The 16,249-nt window shown below is 39.2% G+C and overlaps 1 protein-coding gene across 3 annotated transcripts in view; it reads left to right on the top strand.

Moving 5' to 3' along the window:
• Window positions 1-16,249, top strand: part of ctnna2 (catenin (cadherin-associated protein), alpha 2) — a 960,302-nt gene that overhangs the window by 216,415 nt on the left and 727,638 nt on the right. Inside the window, exon 8 of one of the 3 annotated variants that reach the window (XM_062033033.1) lies at window positions 12,407-12,636. The exons of the other annotated variants lie outside the window; for them this stretch is intronic. Within the exon in view, the coding sequence (XP_061889017.1) occupies window positions 12,407-12,514 (108 nt within the window). The 3' untranslated portion in view covers window positions 12,515-12,636. Of the gene's footprint in view, window positions 1-12,406; window positions 12,637-16,249 lie in introns of those variants that run through there. 3 annotated transcript variants of the gene reach the window in all.

Raw genomic sequence — 16,249 nt, 5'->3', positions numbered from 1 at the left:
ACACTCTAACCACTAGGCCACTGAGTAGTACTTCACATTCATTGTCAATGGGGAGAAAGTTACTGGAAATTCTGGGAGAACCTGTAATTTTGGGAAAGTGACAACATGGTTTGCGTTCGACATATGTGAAGAGCAGCGTGGGTGGATGGTTGAAAGGTCGGAATCAGGTAAAAAAATGGGGCCACATTTTGAGAATTCTGGGCATCGTAGAACTATGAATACGTTTATTCATTTGAATGGGAATTTCCTATAAATTTGGAAATTTTGGGAAGTACAGGAATTTTTGAAAATATAGGTAATAAAACAATTATCCGAGATGATAGGAACGGGTTGGTGTTTGAATTTTCCAAAACGCTTGAAAAGTTTGACGTAGTAACAGTTTGAATTGAAATAGGATTTTCGGGAAAACCGGAAATTTGTACCAAAACAAAAATTGTAGTTTTGTTGTCCCAATTAAGAAATGTTTTGAAGGTGGAATGGTCAAAAATGCTTGAAAATGTGGACTGTAAAAACTTTCCAGGAAGCGGTGAAAATAGGGCTTTGGAAAACCGGGAATTCTGGGAACTCCTGGAATGTCTTTGAACTTTGAAAATGGTAGTTTGATTGTCCCAGGTGAGTGCAGTGTGTGGTAGTTGGAATGGTTGGAATCGGTTGAAAAAACTGGGCTATAGAGAGGTTTGTATATTGCCCGTTCATTCCCATACATTCCTGGTAATTACGGGCATTTAGGGAATTTTCGGAACCGGAAAACATGCTGGCCTGACTGTCCAGGGTGAGTGGAGTGTGTGGATGTTGGATCTGTTTTAAATCAGATGAGAAATGTGGGATATGCAGTCGATTGTATATTTCCCGTTCATTGTCAACGGAGAGAAAATTACTGGAAATTCCGGGAAACCTGTGAATATTGGGAAAGGAACAACATATTTTGTGTTCGACATATGTGAAGAGCAGTGTGGGTGGATAGTTGAAAGGTCGGAATCGGGTAAAAAATAGGGCAACATTTTGACAATTTTGGGCATTGTAGAACTATAAATATGTTTATTAATTTCAATGGGAATTTCCTAGAAATTTGGGAATTTTGGGGAAAAAAAGAATGTTTGAAAATATAAGTAATACAACAATTGTCCTAGATTATATGAATAAGTTGGTGTTGGAATTTTTCAAAACGGTTGAAAAATGTTGACGTAGTAACAATTTGAATTTAAATAGGTATTTCGGAATTTCGGGAAAACCGGAAATTTGTACGAAAAAAAATGGTAGTTTTTTTTGTCCCAATTAGGAAATGTTTTGAAGGTGGAATGGTCAAAAATGGTTGAAAAATGTGGACTGTGGAAACTTTCCAGGAAGCAGTGAAAATAGGGCTTTGGAAAACTGGGAATTCTGGGAACTCCTGAAATTTCTTTGATCTTGGAAAACGATAGTTTTATTGTCCAAAGTGAGTTCAGTGTGTGGATGTTGGAACGGTTTGAATCGGTTGAAAAAACTGCGCTATAGAGAGGTTTGTATATTGGCCGTTCATTTTCAGCAGAGGGGGTAAATTCCTGGTAATTACTGGTAATTAGGGAATTTTCGGAACCGGAAAACATGCTGGCCTGAATGTCCAGGGTGAGTGGAGTGTGTGGATGTTGGATCGGTTTTAAATCAGATGAAAAATGTGGGATATGCAGTTGATTGTATATTTCCCGTTCATTGTCAACGGGGAGAAAATGACTGGAAATTCCGGGAAACCTGTGAATATTGGGAAAGGGACAACATATTTTGTGTTCGACATATGTGAAGCGCAGTGTGGGTGGATGGTTGAAAGGTCGGAATCGGGTAAAAAATGGGGCAACATTTTGAGAATTTTGGGCATCGTAGAACTATGAATATGTTTATTCATTTCAATGGGAATTTCCTAGAAATTTGGGAATTTTGGGGAAAAAAAGAATGTTTGAAAATATAAGTAATACAACAATTGTCCTAGATTATATGAATAAGTTGGTGTTGGAATTTTTCAAAACGGTTGAAAAATGTTGTTGTAGTAACAGTTTGAATTGAAATAGGTATTTCGGAATTTCGGGAAAAATCGGAAATTTGTACGAAAAAAAAAATTGTAGTTTTTTTTGTCCCAATTAAGAAATGTTTTGAAGGTGGAATGGTTAAAAATGGTTGAAAAATGTGGACTGTGAAAACTTTCCAGGAAGCGGTGAAAATAGGGCTCTGGAAAACCGGTAATTCTGGGAACTCCTAGAATATCTTTGATCTTGGAAAATGGTAGTTTGATTGTCCAAGGTGAGTGGAGTGTGTGGATGTTGGAACGGTTTGAATCGGTTGAAAAAACTGCGCTATAGAGAGGTTTGTATATTGGCCGTTCATTTTCAGCAGAGGGGGTAAATTCCTGGTAATTACTGGTAATTAGGGAATTTTCGGAACCGGAAAACATGCTGGCCTGAATGTCCAGGGTGAGTGGAGTGTGTGGATGTTGGATCGGTTTTAAATCAGATGAAAAATGTGGGATATGCAGTTGATTGTATATTTCCCGTTCATTGTCAACGGGGAGAAAATGACTGGAAATTCCGGGAAACCTGTGAATATTGGGAAAGGGACAACATATTTTGTGTTCGACATATGTGAAGCGCAGTGTGGGTGGATGGTTGAAAGGTCGGAATCGGGTAAAAAATGGGGCAACATTTTGAGAATTTTGGGCATCGTAGAACTATGAATATGTTTATTCATTTCAATGGGAATTTCCTAGAAATTTGGGAATTTTGGGGAAAAAAAGAATGTTTGAAAATATAAGTAATACAACAATTGTCCTAGATTATATGAATAAGTTGGTGTTGGAATTTTTCAAAACGGTTGAAAAATGTTGTTGTAGTAACAGTTTGAATTGAAATAGGTATTTCGGAATTTCGGGAAAAATCGGAAATTTGTACGAAAAAAAAATTGTAGTTTTTTTTGTCCCAATTAAGAAATGTTTTGAAGGTGGAATGGTTAAAAATGGTTGAAAAATGTGGACTGTGAAAACTTTCCAGGAAGCGGTGAAAATAGGGCTCTGGAAAACCGGTAATTCTGGGAACTCCTAGAATATCTTTGATCTTGGAAAATGGTAGTTTGATTGTCCAAGGTGAGTGGAGTGTGTGGATGTTGGAACGGTTTGAATCGGTTGAAAAAACTGCGCTATAGAGAGGTTTGTATATTGGCCGTTCATTTTCAGCAAGGGGGGTAAATTCCTGGTAATTACGGGTATTTAGGGAATTTTCGGAACTGGAAAACATGCTGGCCTGAATGTCCAGGGTGAGTGGAGTGTGTGGATGTTGGATCGGTTTTAAATCAGATGAAAAATGTGGGATATGCAGTCGATTGTATATTTCCCGTTCATTGTCAAAGAGGAGAAAATTACTGGAAATTTCGGGAATCCTGTGAATATTGGGAAAGGGACAACATATTTTGTGTTCGACATATGTGAAGAGCAGTGTGGTTGGATAGTTGAAAAGTCGGAATCGGGTAAAAAATGGGGCAACATTTTGACAATTTTGGGCATCGTAGAACTATGAATATGTTTATTCATTTGAATGGGAATTTCCTAGAAATTTGGGGATTTGGAGAAAAACAGGAATGTTTGAAAATATAAGTAATACAACAATTGTCCTAGATGATATGAATAAGTTGGTGTTGGAATTTTTCAAAACGGTTGAAAAATGTTGACGTAGTAACAGTTTGAATTTAAATAGGTATTTCGGAATTTCGGGAAAACCGGAAATTTGGACGAAAAAAAATTGTAGTTTTTTTTGTCCCAATTAGGAAATCTTTTGAAGGTGGAATGGTCAAAAATGGTTGAAAAATGTGGACTGTGGAAACTTTCCAGGAAGCAGTGAAAATAGGGCTTTGGAAAACTGGGAATTCTGGGAACTCCTGGAATTTCTTTGAACTTGGAAAATGGTAGTTTGATTGTCCAAAGTGAGCTCAGTGTGTGGATGTTGGAACGGTTTGAATCGGTTGAAAAAACTGGGCTATAGAGAGGTTTGTATATTGCCCGTTCATTCCCATAAATTCCTGGTAATTACGGGCATTTAGGGAATTTTCGGAACCGGAAAACATGCTGGCCTGAATGTCCAGGGTGAGTGGAGTGTGTGGATGTTGGATCGGTTTTAAATCAGATGAGAAATGTGGGATATGCAGTCGATTGTATATTTCCCGTTCATTGTCAACGGGAGAAAATTACTGGAGAAAATTACTGGAAATTCCGGGAAACCTGTGAATATTGAGAAAGGGACAACATATTTTGTGTTCGACATATGGGAAGAGCAGTGTGGGTGGATAGTTGAAAGGTCGGAATCGGGCAAAAAATGGGGCAACATTTTGTGCATTTTGGGCATCGTAGAACTATAAATATGTTTATTCATTTCAATGGGAATTTCGGGAAAAACAGGAATGTTTGAAAATATAAGTAATACAATAATTGTCCTAAATGATATGAATAAGTTGGTGTTGGAATTTTTCAAAACGGTTGAAAAATGTTGACGTAGTAACAGTTTGAATTTAAATAGGTATTTCGGAATTTCGGGAAAACCGGAAAATTGTAGGAAAAGAAAAATGCTAGTTTTGTTGTCCCAATTAAGAAATATTTTGAAGGTGGAATGGTCAAAAATGATTGAAAAATGTGGACTGTGAAAACTTTCCAGGAAGCGGTGAAAATAGGGCTTTGGAAAACCGGGAATCCTGGGAACTCCTGGAATTTCTTTGAACTTGGAAAATGGTAGTTTGATTGTCCAAGGTGAGTGGAGTGTGTGGATGTTGGAACGGTTGGAATCCGTTGAAAAAACTGGGCTATAGAGAGGTTTGTATATTGCCCGTTCATTCCCGTAAATTCCTGGTGATTACGGGTATTTAGGGAATTTTCGGAACCAGAAAACATGCTGGCCTGACTGTCCAGGGTGAGTGGAGGGTGTGGATGTTGGATCAGTTTTAAATCAGATGAGAAATGTGGGATATGCAGTTGATTGTATATTTCCCGTTCATTGTCAACGGAGAGAAAATTACTGGAAATTCCGGGAAACCTGTGAATATTGGGAAAGGAACAACATATTTTGTGTTCGACATATGTGAAGAGCAGTGTGGGTGGATAGTTGAAAGGTCGGAATCGGGTAAAAAATAGGGCAACATTTTGACCATTTTGGGCATTGTAGAACTATAAATATGTTTATTAATTTCAATGGGAATTTCCTAGAAATTTGGGAATTTTGGGGAAAAAAAGAATGTTTGAAAATATAAGTAATACAACAATTGTCCTAGATTATATGAATAAGTTGGTGTTGGAATTTTTCAAAACGGTTGAAAAATGTTGTTGTAGTAACAGTTTGAATTGAAATAGGTATTTCGGAATTTCGGGAAAAACCAGAAATTTGTACGAAAAATTTTTTTTTAGTTTTTTTTGTCCCAATTAAGAAATGTTTTGAAGGTGGAATGGTTAAAATTGGTTAAAAAATGTGGACTGTGAAAACTTTCCAAGAAGCGGTGAAAATAGGGCTTTGGAACCGGTAATTCTGGGAACTCCTAGAATTTCTTTGATCTTGGAAAATGGTAGTTTGATTGTCCAAGGTGAGTGGAGTGTGTGGATGTTGGAACGGTTTGAATCGGTTGAAAAAACTGGGCTATAGAGAGGTTTGTATATTGGCCGTTCATTTTCAGCAGGGGGGGGTAAATTCCTGGTAATTACGGGTATTTAGGGAATTTTCGGAACCGGAAAACATGCTGGCCTGAATGTCCAGGGTGAGTGGAGTGTGTGGATGTTGGATCTGTTTTAAATCAGATGAGAAATGTGGGATATGCAGTTGATTGTATATTTCCCGTTCATTGTCAACGGAAAGAAAATTACTGGAAATTCCGGGAATCCTGTGAATATTGGGAAAGGGACAACATATTTTGTGTTCGACATATGTGAAGAGCAGTGTGGGTGGATAGTTGAAAGGTCGAAATCGGGTAAAAAATGGGGCAACATTTTGACAATTTTGGGCATCGTAGAACTATAAATATGTTTATTCATTTGAATGGGAATTTCCTAGAAATTTGGGGATTTGGAGAAAAACAGGAATGTTTGAAAATATAAGTAATACAACAATTGTCCTAGATGATATGAATAAGTTGGTGTTGGAATTTTTCAAAACGGTTGAAAAATGTTGACGTAGTAACAGTTTGAATTGAAATAGGTATTTCGGAATTTCGGGAAAACCGGAAATTTGTCTGAAAAAAAATTGTAGTTTTTTTTGTCCCAATTAGGAAATCTTTTGAAGGTGGAATGGTCAAAAATGGTTGAAAAATGTGGACTGTGGAAACTTTCCAGGAAGCAGTGAAAATAGGGCTTTGGAAAACTGGGAATTCTGGGAACTCCTGGAATTTCTTTGATCTTGGAAAATGGTAGTTTGATTGTCCAAAGTGAGTTCAGTGTGTGGATGTTGGAACGGTTTGAATCGGTTGAAAAAACTGCGCTATAGAGAGGTTTGTATATTGCCCATTCATTTTCAGCAGAGGGGGTAAATTCCTGGTAATTACTGGTATTTAGGGAATTTTCGGAACCGGAAAACATGCTGGCCTGACTGTCCAGGGTGAGTGGAGTGTGTGGATGTTGGATCGGTTTTAAATCAGATGAAAAATGTGGGATATGCAGTCGATTGTATATTTCCCGTTCATTGTCAACGGGGAGAAAATGACTGGAAATTCCGGGAAAACTGTGAATATTGGGAAAGGGACAACATATTTTGTGTTCGACATATGTGAAGAGCAGTGTGGGTGGATGGTTGAAAGGTCGGAATCGGGTAAAAAATGGGGCAACATTTTGAGAATTTTGGGCATCGTAGAACTATGAATATGTTTATTCATTTGAATGGGAATTTCCTAGAAATTTGGGAATTTTGGGGGAAAAAAAATGTTTGAAAATATAAGTAATACAACAATTGTCCTAGATTATATGAATAAGTTGGTGTTGGAATTTTTCAAAATGGTTGAAAAATGTTGTAGTAACAGTTTGAATTGAAATAGGTATTTCGGAATTTCGGGAAAAATCGGAAATTTGTACGAAAATTTTTTTTTTAATTTTTTTTGTCCCAATTAAGAAATGTTTTGAAGGTGGAATGGTTAAAAATGGTTGAAAAATGTGGACTGTGAAAACTTTCCAGGAAGCGGTGAAAATAGGGCTTTGGAAAACCGGTAATTCTGGGAACTCCTAGAATTTCTTTGATCTTGGAAAATGGTAGTTTGATTGTCCAAAGTGAGTTCAGTGTGTGGATGTTGGAACGGTTTGAATCGGTTGAAAAAACTGGGCTATAGAGAGGTTTGTATATTGGCCGTTCATTTTCAGCAGGGGGGGTAAATTCCTGGTAATTACGGGTATTTAGGGAATTTTCGGAACCGGAAAACATGCTGGCCTGAATGTCCAGGGTGAGTGGAGTGTGTGGATGTTGGATCGGTTTTAAATCAGATGAAAAATGTGGGATATGCAGTCGATTGTATATTTCCCGTTCATTGTCAACGGGGAGAAAATGACTGGAAATTCCGGGAAAACTGAATATTGGGAAAGGGACAACATATTTTGTGTTCGACATATGTGAAGCGCAGTGTGGGTGGATGGTTGAAAGGTCGGAATCGGGTAAAAAATGGGGCGACATTTTGAGAAATTTGGGCATCGTAGAAGTATAAATATGTTTATACATTTGAATGGGAATTTCCTAGAAATTTGGGAATTGTCCTAGATGATATAAATCAGTTGGTGTTGGAATTTTTCAAAACGGTTGAAAAATGTTGACGTAGTAACGGTTTAAATTTAAATAGGTATTTCGGAATCACAGGAAAACCGGAAATTTGTAGGAAAAGAAAAATGGTAGTTTTGTTGTGCCAATTAACAAATGTTTTGAAGGTGGAATGGTAAAAAATGGTTGAAAAATGTGGACTGTGAAAACTTTCCAGGAAGAGGTGACAATAGGGCTTTGAAAAACCGGGAATTCTGGGAACTCCTGGAATTTCTTTGAACTTGGAAATGGTAGTTTGTTGTCCAAGGTGAGTGGAGTGTTTGGATGTTGGAACGGTTGGAATCGGTTGAGAAATGTGGAAATTGTGCAAGTTCGAAAAATGGCTCTTCATTTTCAATGGAGAAAATGATCTGAAAAACCGGGAATTCTGGGTAATCTAGGATATTTATTTTTATTTTGGGAAGCTCACGATTGCCGGTCGAGTCGAAAGTTTTGATAAATGAACGGTTCCGATGAGATGAAGACTGTGGGCTGTGGAGCACACCCAAGTTTTGTGGTGGAATAATAATAATACAACTATGGTTTTTGGTGTATAATCTCACACCAGTTGTGTAATGTCTGGTCTTTCACACACTCGTGTCTTATTAGTGACATCATGTTCCTTCTGTAATCACAGTCAACTTATCTCTTGTCCAACCAAGTCTTCCACAAGTCATAAGCGACATGTTAGCTGACACACAATTAGTGTCTCCCAGGAAGACTAATATTGCTTTTTGTGTCAGCCTCCGTCCTTCCTGTGTCACTTTGCTTTTGACACAACATTATTTCTACATTGGAGTCAGGAAGCCTTTTATCTCGGCAAATCAATGCGACATATCATCCCTTCCGGTATTGGAAAGGACACAAGACAGAAGTAGCATTATTATGAGAAGTATTGATTCATCATATTGACCGCAGAGCTCAGCTCAAGCATGCACTTTATGTTTGATACACTATGTGACACTTTTGGAAAACCCTGCTAATCCCACTTAATACTTAATACTTCCATACGGCCATGGCTCACTGTCTTTTTTTTTTATATTAATAACAACATGAATAGTTGCAACAGGGCAGCACATGCATGGTTTCTCTGGAAGTTATTAGAGGTCACTCTGCACTGTGAAACATGAGCAATTGTTAAATAGATCATGTAACTTGAAGAAGAAAACTAAAAATGGAAAAAAAACATGAGAAAAAAAATCCACACTTTAAAGGGGATCTGCTACGTAGACCCAACATTTCTTACCTATTGGTACCTGTTTTGGTGTATTTGAAGTCTGCAGAAGTACTGGAAAAAAGTACGAAAATAAAAATGGTAGTTTTGCTGTCCCAATATAAGAATAATGTTTTGAAGGTGGAATGGTCAAACAAGGTTGAAAGATGTGGACTGTGAAAACTTTCCAGGAAGAAGTGTAAATAGGGCTTAGGAAAACCGGGAATTCTGGGAACTCCTGGAACTTTTTTTTTTTAACTTGGACAATGGTAGTTTGATTGTCCAAAGTTAGTGGAGTGTTGTGGATGGTGGAATGGTTGAAACCGGTTGAAAAAAAGTGGCATATAGAGATTCCTGGTAATTATGGGTAATCAAGACAATTTTCGGAACTGGGAAACATGCTGGCCTGAATGTCCAGGGTGAGTGGAGTGTGTGGATGTTGGATCGGTTTTAAATCAGATGAGAAATGTGGGATATGCAGTCGATTGTATATTTCTCGTTCATTGTCAACTGGGAGAAAATTACTGGAAATTCCGGGAAAACCGTGAATTTTGGGAAAATGAAAACATGGTTTGTGTTTGACATATGTGAATGGTGGAAAGGTCGGAATCGGTTAAAAAATGGAGCAACATTTAGAGAATTTTGGGCATCGTAGAACTATAAATATGTTTATTCATTTCAATGGGAATTTCCTAGAAATTTGGGAATTTTGGGAAAACAGGAATGTTTGAAAATATAAGTAATACAACAATTGTTCCTGGATGATATGAATAAGTTGGTGTTGGAATTTTTCAAATCGTTTGAAAAATGTTGACATAGTAACGGTTTGAATTTAAATCTGAATTTCGGGAAAACCAGGAATTTGTATGAAAACAAAAATGGTAGTTTTGTGGTCCCAATATAAGAAGAATGTTTTGAAGGTGGAATGGTCAAAAACTGTTGAAAAATGTGGACTGTGAAAACTTTCCAGGAAGAGGTGACAATAGGGCTTTGAAAAAAACGGGAATTCTGGGAACTCTTGGAATTTCTTTGAACTTGGACAATGGTAGTTTGATTGTCCAAAGTGGTGAGTGGAGTGTGTGGATGGTGGAACGGTTGAAACCGGTTGAAAAAAAGTGGCATGTAGAGATTCCTGGTAATCAAGGGAATTTTCGGATCTGGGAAACATGCTGGCCTGAATGTCCAGGGTGAGTGGAGTGTGTGGATGTTGGATCGGTTTTAAATCAGATGAGAAATGTGGGATATGCAGTCGATTGTATATTTCCCGTTCATTGTCAACGGGGAGAAAATTACTGGAAATTCCAGGAAAAACGTGAATTTTCGGAAAATGACAATATGGTTTGTGTTCGACATATGTGAATGGTGGAAAGGTCGGAATTCGGTAAAAAATGGGGCAACATTTTGAGAATTTTGGGCATCGTAAAACTATAAATATGTTTATTCATTGGATTGGGAATTTCCTAGAAATTTTGGGAAAAACATGGATGTTTGAAAATATAAGTAATACAACAATTGTCCTGGATGTTATGAATAAGTTGGTGTTGCAGTTTTTCAAAACGGTTGAACAATGTTGACGTAGTAACGGTTTAAATTTAAATAGGTATTTCGGGAAAACCAGGAATTTGTATGAAAAGAAAAATGGTAGTTTTGTTGTCCCAATATAAGAAGAATGTTTTGAAGGTGGAATGGTCAAAAACTGTTGAAAAATGTGGACTGTGAAAACTTTCCAGGAAGAGGTGACAATAGGGCTTTGAAAAAACGGGAATTCTGGGAACTCTGGGAATTTCTTTGAACTTGGACAATGGTAGTTTGATTGTCCAAAGTGGTGAGTGGAGTGTGTGGATGGTGGAACGGTTGAAACCGGTTGAAAAAAAGTGGCATGTAGAGATTCCTGGTAATCAAGGGAATTTTCGGAACTGGGAAACATGCTGGCCTGAATGTCCAGGGTGAGTGGAGTGTGTGGATGTTGGATCGGTTTGAAATCAGATGAGAAATGTGGGATATGCAGTCGATTGTATATTTCCCGTTCATTGTCAACGGGGAGAAAATTACTGGAAATTCCAGGAAAAACGTGAATTTTCGGAAAATGACAACATGGTTTGTGTTCGACATACACTACCGTTCAAAAGTTTGGGGTCACCCAAAAGATTTTGTGGAGTAGCCTTCATTTCTAAGAACAAGAATAGACTTTCGAGTTTCAGATGAAAGTTCTCTTTTTCTGGCCATTTTGAGCGTTTAATTGACCCCACAAATGCGATGCTCCAGAAACTCAATCTGCTCAAAGGAAGGTCAGTTTTGTAGCTTCTGTAACGAGCTAAACTGTTTTCAGATGTGTGAACATGATTGCACAAGAGTTTTCTAATCATCAATTAGCCTTCTGAGCCAATGAGCAAACACATTGTACCATTAGAACACTGGAGTGATAGTTGCTGGAAATGGGCCTCTATACACCTATGTAGATATTGCACCAAAAAACAGACATTTGCGGCTAGAATAGTCATTTACCACATTAGCAATGTATAGAGTGTATGTCTTTAAAGTTAAGACTAGTTTAAAGTTATCTTCATTGAAAAATAAGGACATTTTAATGTGACCCCAAACTTTTGAACGGTAGTGTATGTGAATGGTGGAAAGGTCGGAATTCGGTAAAAAATGGGGCAACATTTTGAAAATTTTGGGCATCGTAAAACTATAAATATGTTTATTCATTGGATTGGGAATTTCCTAGAAATTTTGGGAAAAACAGGAATGTTTGAAAATATAAGTAATACAAGTTGGTGTTGCAGTCTTTCAAAACGGTTGAACAATGTTGACGTAGTAACGGTTTAAATTTAAATAGGTATTTCGGAATTTCGGGAAAACCAGGAATTTGTATGAAAAGAAAAATGGTAGTTTTGTTGTCCTAATATAAGAAGAATGTTTTGAAGGTGGAATGGTCAAAAACGGTTGAAAAATGTGGACCGTGAAAACTTTCCAGGAAGAGGTGACCAAAGGGCTTTAAAAAAACAGGAATTCTGGGAACTCTGGGAATTTCTTTGAACTTGGAAATTGATAGTTGTATTGTCCAAAGTGAGTGGAGTGTGTGGATGGTGGAATGGTTGGAATCGGTTGAAAAAAACTGGACTATAGAGAGGTTTGTACATTGCCTGTTCATTCCTGTAAATTGCTGGTAATTACGAGTATTTAGGGAATTTTCGGAAACGGAAAACATGCTGGCCTGAATGTCCAGGGTGAGTGGAGTGTGTGGATGTTGGATGGCTTTTAAATCAGATGAGAAATGTGGGATATGCACTCCATTGTATATTTCCATCTACCATCTTGCTTATTTCTCCTCAACTCTACCATCATGTTTCCAAAGTGGCTAACATGTGTTTCCTTCCTTCTCTCCAACATGCCACCTGCGCCATGACCAACATGATGTCCATATCAGGTAAGTCCAGATTCCCATTCTTTACCTTCCATAAGACCTCAGGTCATGCTATCATTATCACCATCGCTGCATTCACATGATTGGATAATGGTTGGTAATTATCAGTGACATCCTATTTAACCTCCTGCACTTATCACACAATCTCACACTTTCACAGCATTGAAGTCAATTAAGCCTTGAATCTAAGTTTTACTAAGAAGTTTTTGTATTACTCAAATTGGTCCAATCTGGTTTGTTCTTCCTGCCACACCATTTTGTATTGTAGTACTTTGCAGTAGTGTAGATATATAGAGGATTACCAGTTGATATAAGGAGTTGTATTACCTACAGCAAGGGTGTCAAATGTACAAATCATAATGTTGTTGCCGGATAGTCGAACCACGGGATTCAGGAGGAACAGTGTGGTTTTCGTCCTGGTCGTGGAACTGTGGACCAGTTCTATACTCTCGGCAGGGTCCTTTAGGGTGCATGGGAGTTTGCCCAACCAGTCTACATGTGCTTTGTGGACTTGGAGAAGGCATTCGACCGTGTCCCTCGGGAAGTCCTGTAGGGAGTGCTCAGAGAGTATGGGGTATCGGACTGTCTGATTGTGGCGGTCCACTCCCTGTATGATCAGTGTCAGACCTTGGTCCGCATTGGCGGCAGTAAGTCGGACACGTTTCCAGTGAGGGTTGGACTCCGCCAAGGCTGCCCTTTATCACCGATTCTGTTCATAACTTTTATGGACAGAATTTCTAGGCGCAGTCAGGACGTTGAGAGGATCCGGTTTGGTGGCTGCAGGATTAGGTCTCTGCTATTTGCAGATGATGTGGTCCTGATGGCTTCATCTGGCCAGGATCTTCAGCTCTCACTGGATCGGTTCGGCTGCAGGATTAGGTCTCTGCTATTTGCAGATGATGTGGTCCCGATGGCTTCATCTGGCCAGGATCTTCAGCTCTCACTGGATCGGTTCGCAGCCGAGTGTGAAGCGACTGGGAGTCCATGGTTCTCGCCCGGAAAAGGGTGGAGTGCCATCTCCGGGTTGGGGAGGAGAGCCTGCCCCAAGTGGAGGAGTTCAAGTACCTCAGAGTCTTGTTCACGAGTGAAGAGTGGATGGTGAGATCGACAGGCGGATCGGTGCGGCGTCTTCAGTAATGCGGACGCTGTATCGATCCGTTGTGGTGAAGAAGGAGCTGAGCCGGAAGGCAATGCTCTCAATTTACCAGTCGATCTAAGTTCCCATCCTCACCTATGGTCATGAGCTTTGGGTTATGACCGAAAGGACAAGATCACGGGTACAAGCGGCCCAAATGAGTTTCCCCCGCCGGGTGGCGGGGCTCTCCCTTAGAGATAGGGTGAGAAGCTCTGCCATCCGGGAGGAACTCAAAGTAAAGCCGCTGCTCCTCCACATGGAGAGGAGCCAGATGAGGTGGTTCGGGCATCTGCTCAGGATGCCACCCGAACGCCTCCCTAGGGAGGTGTTTAGGGCACGTCCGACCCAGGGGAAGACCCAGGACACGTTGGGAAGACTATGTCTCCCGGCTGGCCTGGGAACGCCTCGGGATCCCCCGGGAAGAGCTGGACGAAGTGGCTGGGGAGAGGGAAGTCTGGGCTTCTCTGCTTAGGCTGCTGCCCCCGCGACCCCACCTTGGATAAGCAGAAGAAGATGGATGGATGGATGGAATAATGTTGTTGTTTTTTTACACTACATTCTATCTTTATTTGTCGTTATTTATACTTTCTGAATAAATTATGGGACAATGTTCTTTAGTCAACTCATTAGTGTTAAATAATACACAAATCCAATTACAGGATGTTATTCATGTAGTTTGCTCATTTTCTTCGACTGGTGCACTAACATCATGTGTATTTATTTTATTTTTTTACATATATAGCATTGTCTACAAAGATACACATAATTGCTATAGCGACATCTAGTGGACACATTTCGAACTGCAGTGTCTTTCATTCAAAAATGTCGGCTCATTTTTATATGGTGCCTGATCCTGTATTTATGAGACAATGCACTTAATGTAGTGTTGAATCATGTTGAACATGACTTTACACCAAATCACATTTTTGTATGGCCTCAAGTAACAAATATTGGATGTTTGTTTCCAGTCTAAACACTTTAAATGTGGATATTTTTGGGCCACGTCATGAGGTCGTTTGAATCCAGTCTTTTCAAATGGGCCTGCAGCCTAAACGGCCATGTTTGCCACTTTGACCTCATCTTTGGTCGAGGCTTTCGCCAGCGGAAGTAGATACGTCATGGCAACATCCTGTTTGGGTGTTCAAAGTCTTTTTTTCGGTGGTGGAATTGTTGGTGCGTTACTAGCCAGTAGTCTGCAGATAATAGGCTACAAGGCTTAAAAAAAACAATGCAGCTAATTTAGGGATTGTTGATTTTTCTCAACAGGACAATACTGGTCCTGTAGTTGTAGGAGATGTCTCAAAACCTCATCAGGAGTCTCGACAACACCCGAAAATGGCAGAAAATATATATTTTTCGAAAACTTTTTCTCGCTAAAATGTCGTAAGGGGGGACCCTTACACAAAAAATTTAAAAACGGTCTTGCTTCAGCAGCACAATACTGGTCCTGTAGTTGTAGGAGATGTCTCAAAACCTCATCAGGAGTCTCGACAACACCCGAAAATGGCAGAAAATGTATATTTTTTGAAAACTTTTTCTGGCTAAAATGTCGTAAGGGGGCACCCTTACACAAAAAATTAATAAACGGTCTTGCTTCAGCAGCACAATACTGGTCCTGTAGTTGTAGGAGATGTCTCAAAACCTCATCAGGAGTCTCGACAGCACCCGAAAATGGCAGAAAAATAATATTTTTTGAAAACTTTTTTCCGCTAAAATGTCGAAGGGGGGACCCTTACACAAAAATGTAAAAAACGGTCTTGCTTCAGCAGCACCATGCTGGTCCTGTAGTTGTAGGAGATGTCTCAAAACCTCATCAGGAGTCTCGACAACACCCGAAAATGGCAGAAAATGTATATTTTTTGAAAACTTTTTCTGGCTAAAATGTCGTAAGGGGGCACCCTTACACAAAAAATTAATAAACGGTCTTGCTTCAGCAGCACAATACTGGTCCTGTAGTTGTAGGAGATGTCTCAAAACCTCATCAGGAGTCTCGACAGCACCCGAAAATGGCAGAAAAATAATATTTTTTGAAAACTTTTTTCCGCTAAAATGTCGAAGGGGGGACCCTTACACAAAAATGTAAAAAACGGTCTTGCTTCAGCAGCACCATGCTGGTCCTGTAGTTGTAGGAGATGTCTCAAAACCTCATCAGGAGTCTCGACAACACCCGAAAATGGCAGAAAATATATATTTTTCGAAAACTTTTTCTCGCTAAAATGTCGTAAGGGGGGACCCTTACACAAAAATTTTAAAAACGGTCTTGCTTCAGCAGCACAATACTGGTCATGTAGTTGTAGGAGATGTCTCAAAACCTCATCAGGAGTCTCGACAACACCCGAAAATGGCAGAAAATGTATATTTGTCGAAAAACTTTTTTTCGATAAAATGTAAGGGGAAGGGCCCTTACACAAAAATATAAAAAACGGTCTTGCTTCAGCAGCACCATGCTGGTCCTGTAGTTGTAGGAGATGTCTCAAAACCTCATCAGGGGTCCCGACAAAACCTGTAAATGACAGAAATGTTTTATTTTTTGACAACTTTCGTTTTTTTGCTAAAATGTCGTAAGGGGGGAGGGACCCTTACACAAAAATGTAAAAAACGGTCTTGCTTCAGCAGCACAATACTGGTCCTGTAGATGTAGGAGATGTCTCAAAACCTCATCAGGAGTCTCGACAACACCCGAAAATGGCAGAAAATGTATATTTTTTGAA

The sequence above is a fragment of the Entelurus aequoreus genome, linkage group LG22, assembly GCF_033978785.1.
Source record: "Entelurus aequoreus isolate RoL-2023_Sb linkage group LG22, RoL_Eaeq_v1.1, whole genome shotgun sequence".
Classification (NCBI taxonomy): Eukaryota; Metazoa; Chordata; class Actinopteri; order Syngnathiformes; family Syngnathidae; genus Entelurus; species Entelurus aequoreus.
The sequence above is the reverse complement of the archived record's forward strand: the minus strand, read 5'-3'. Positions and strand labels throughout refer to the sequence as shown.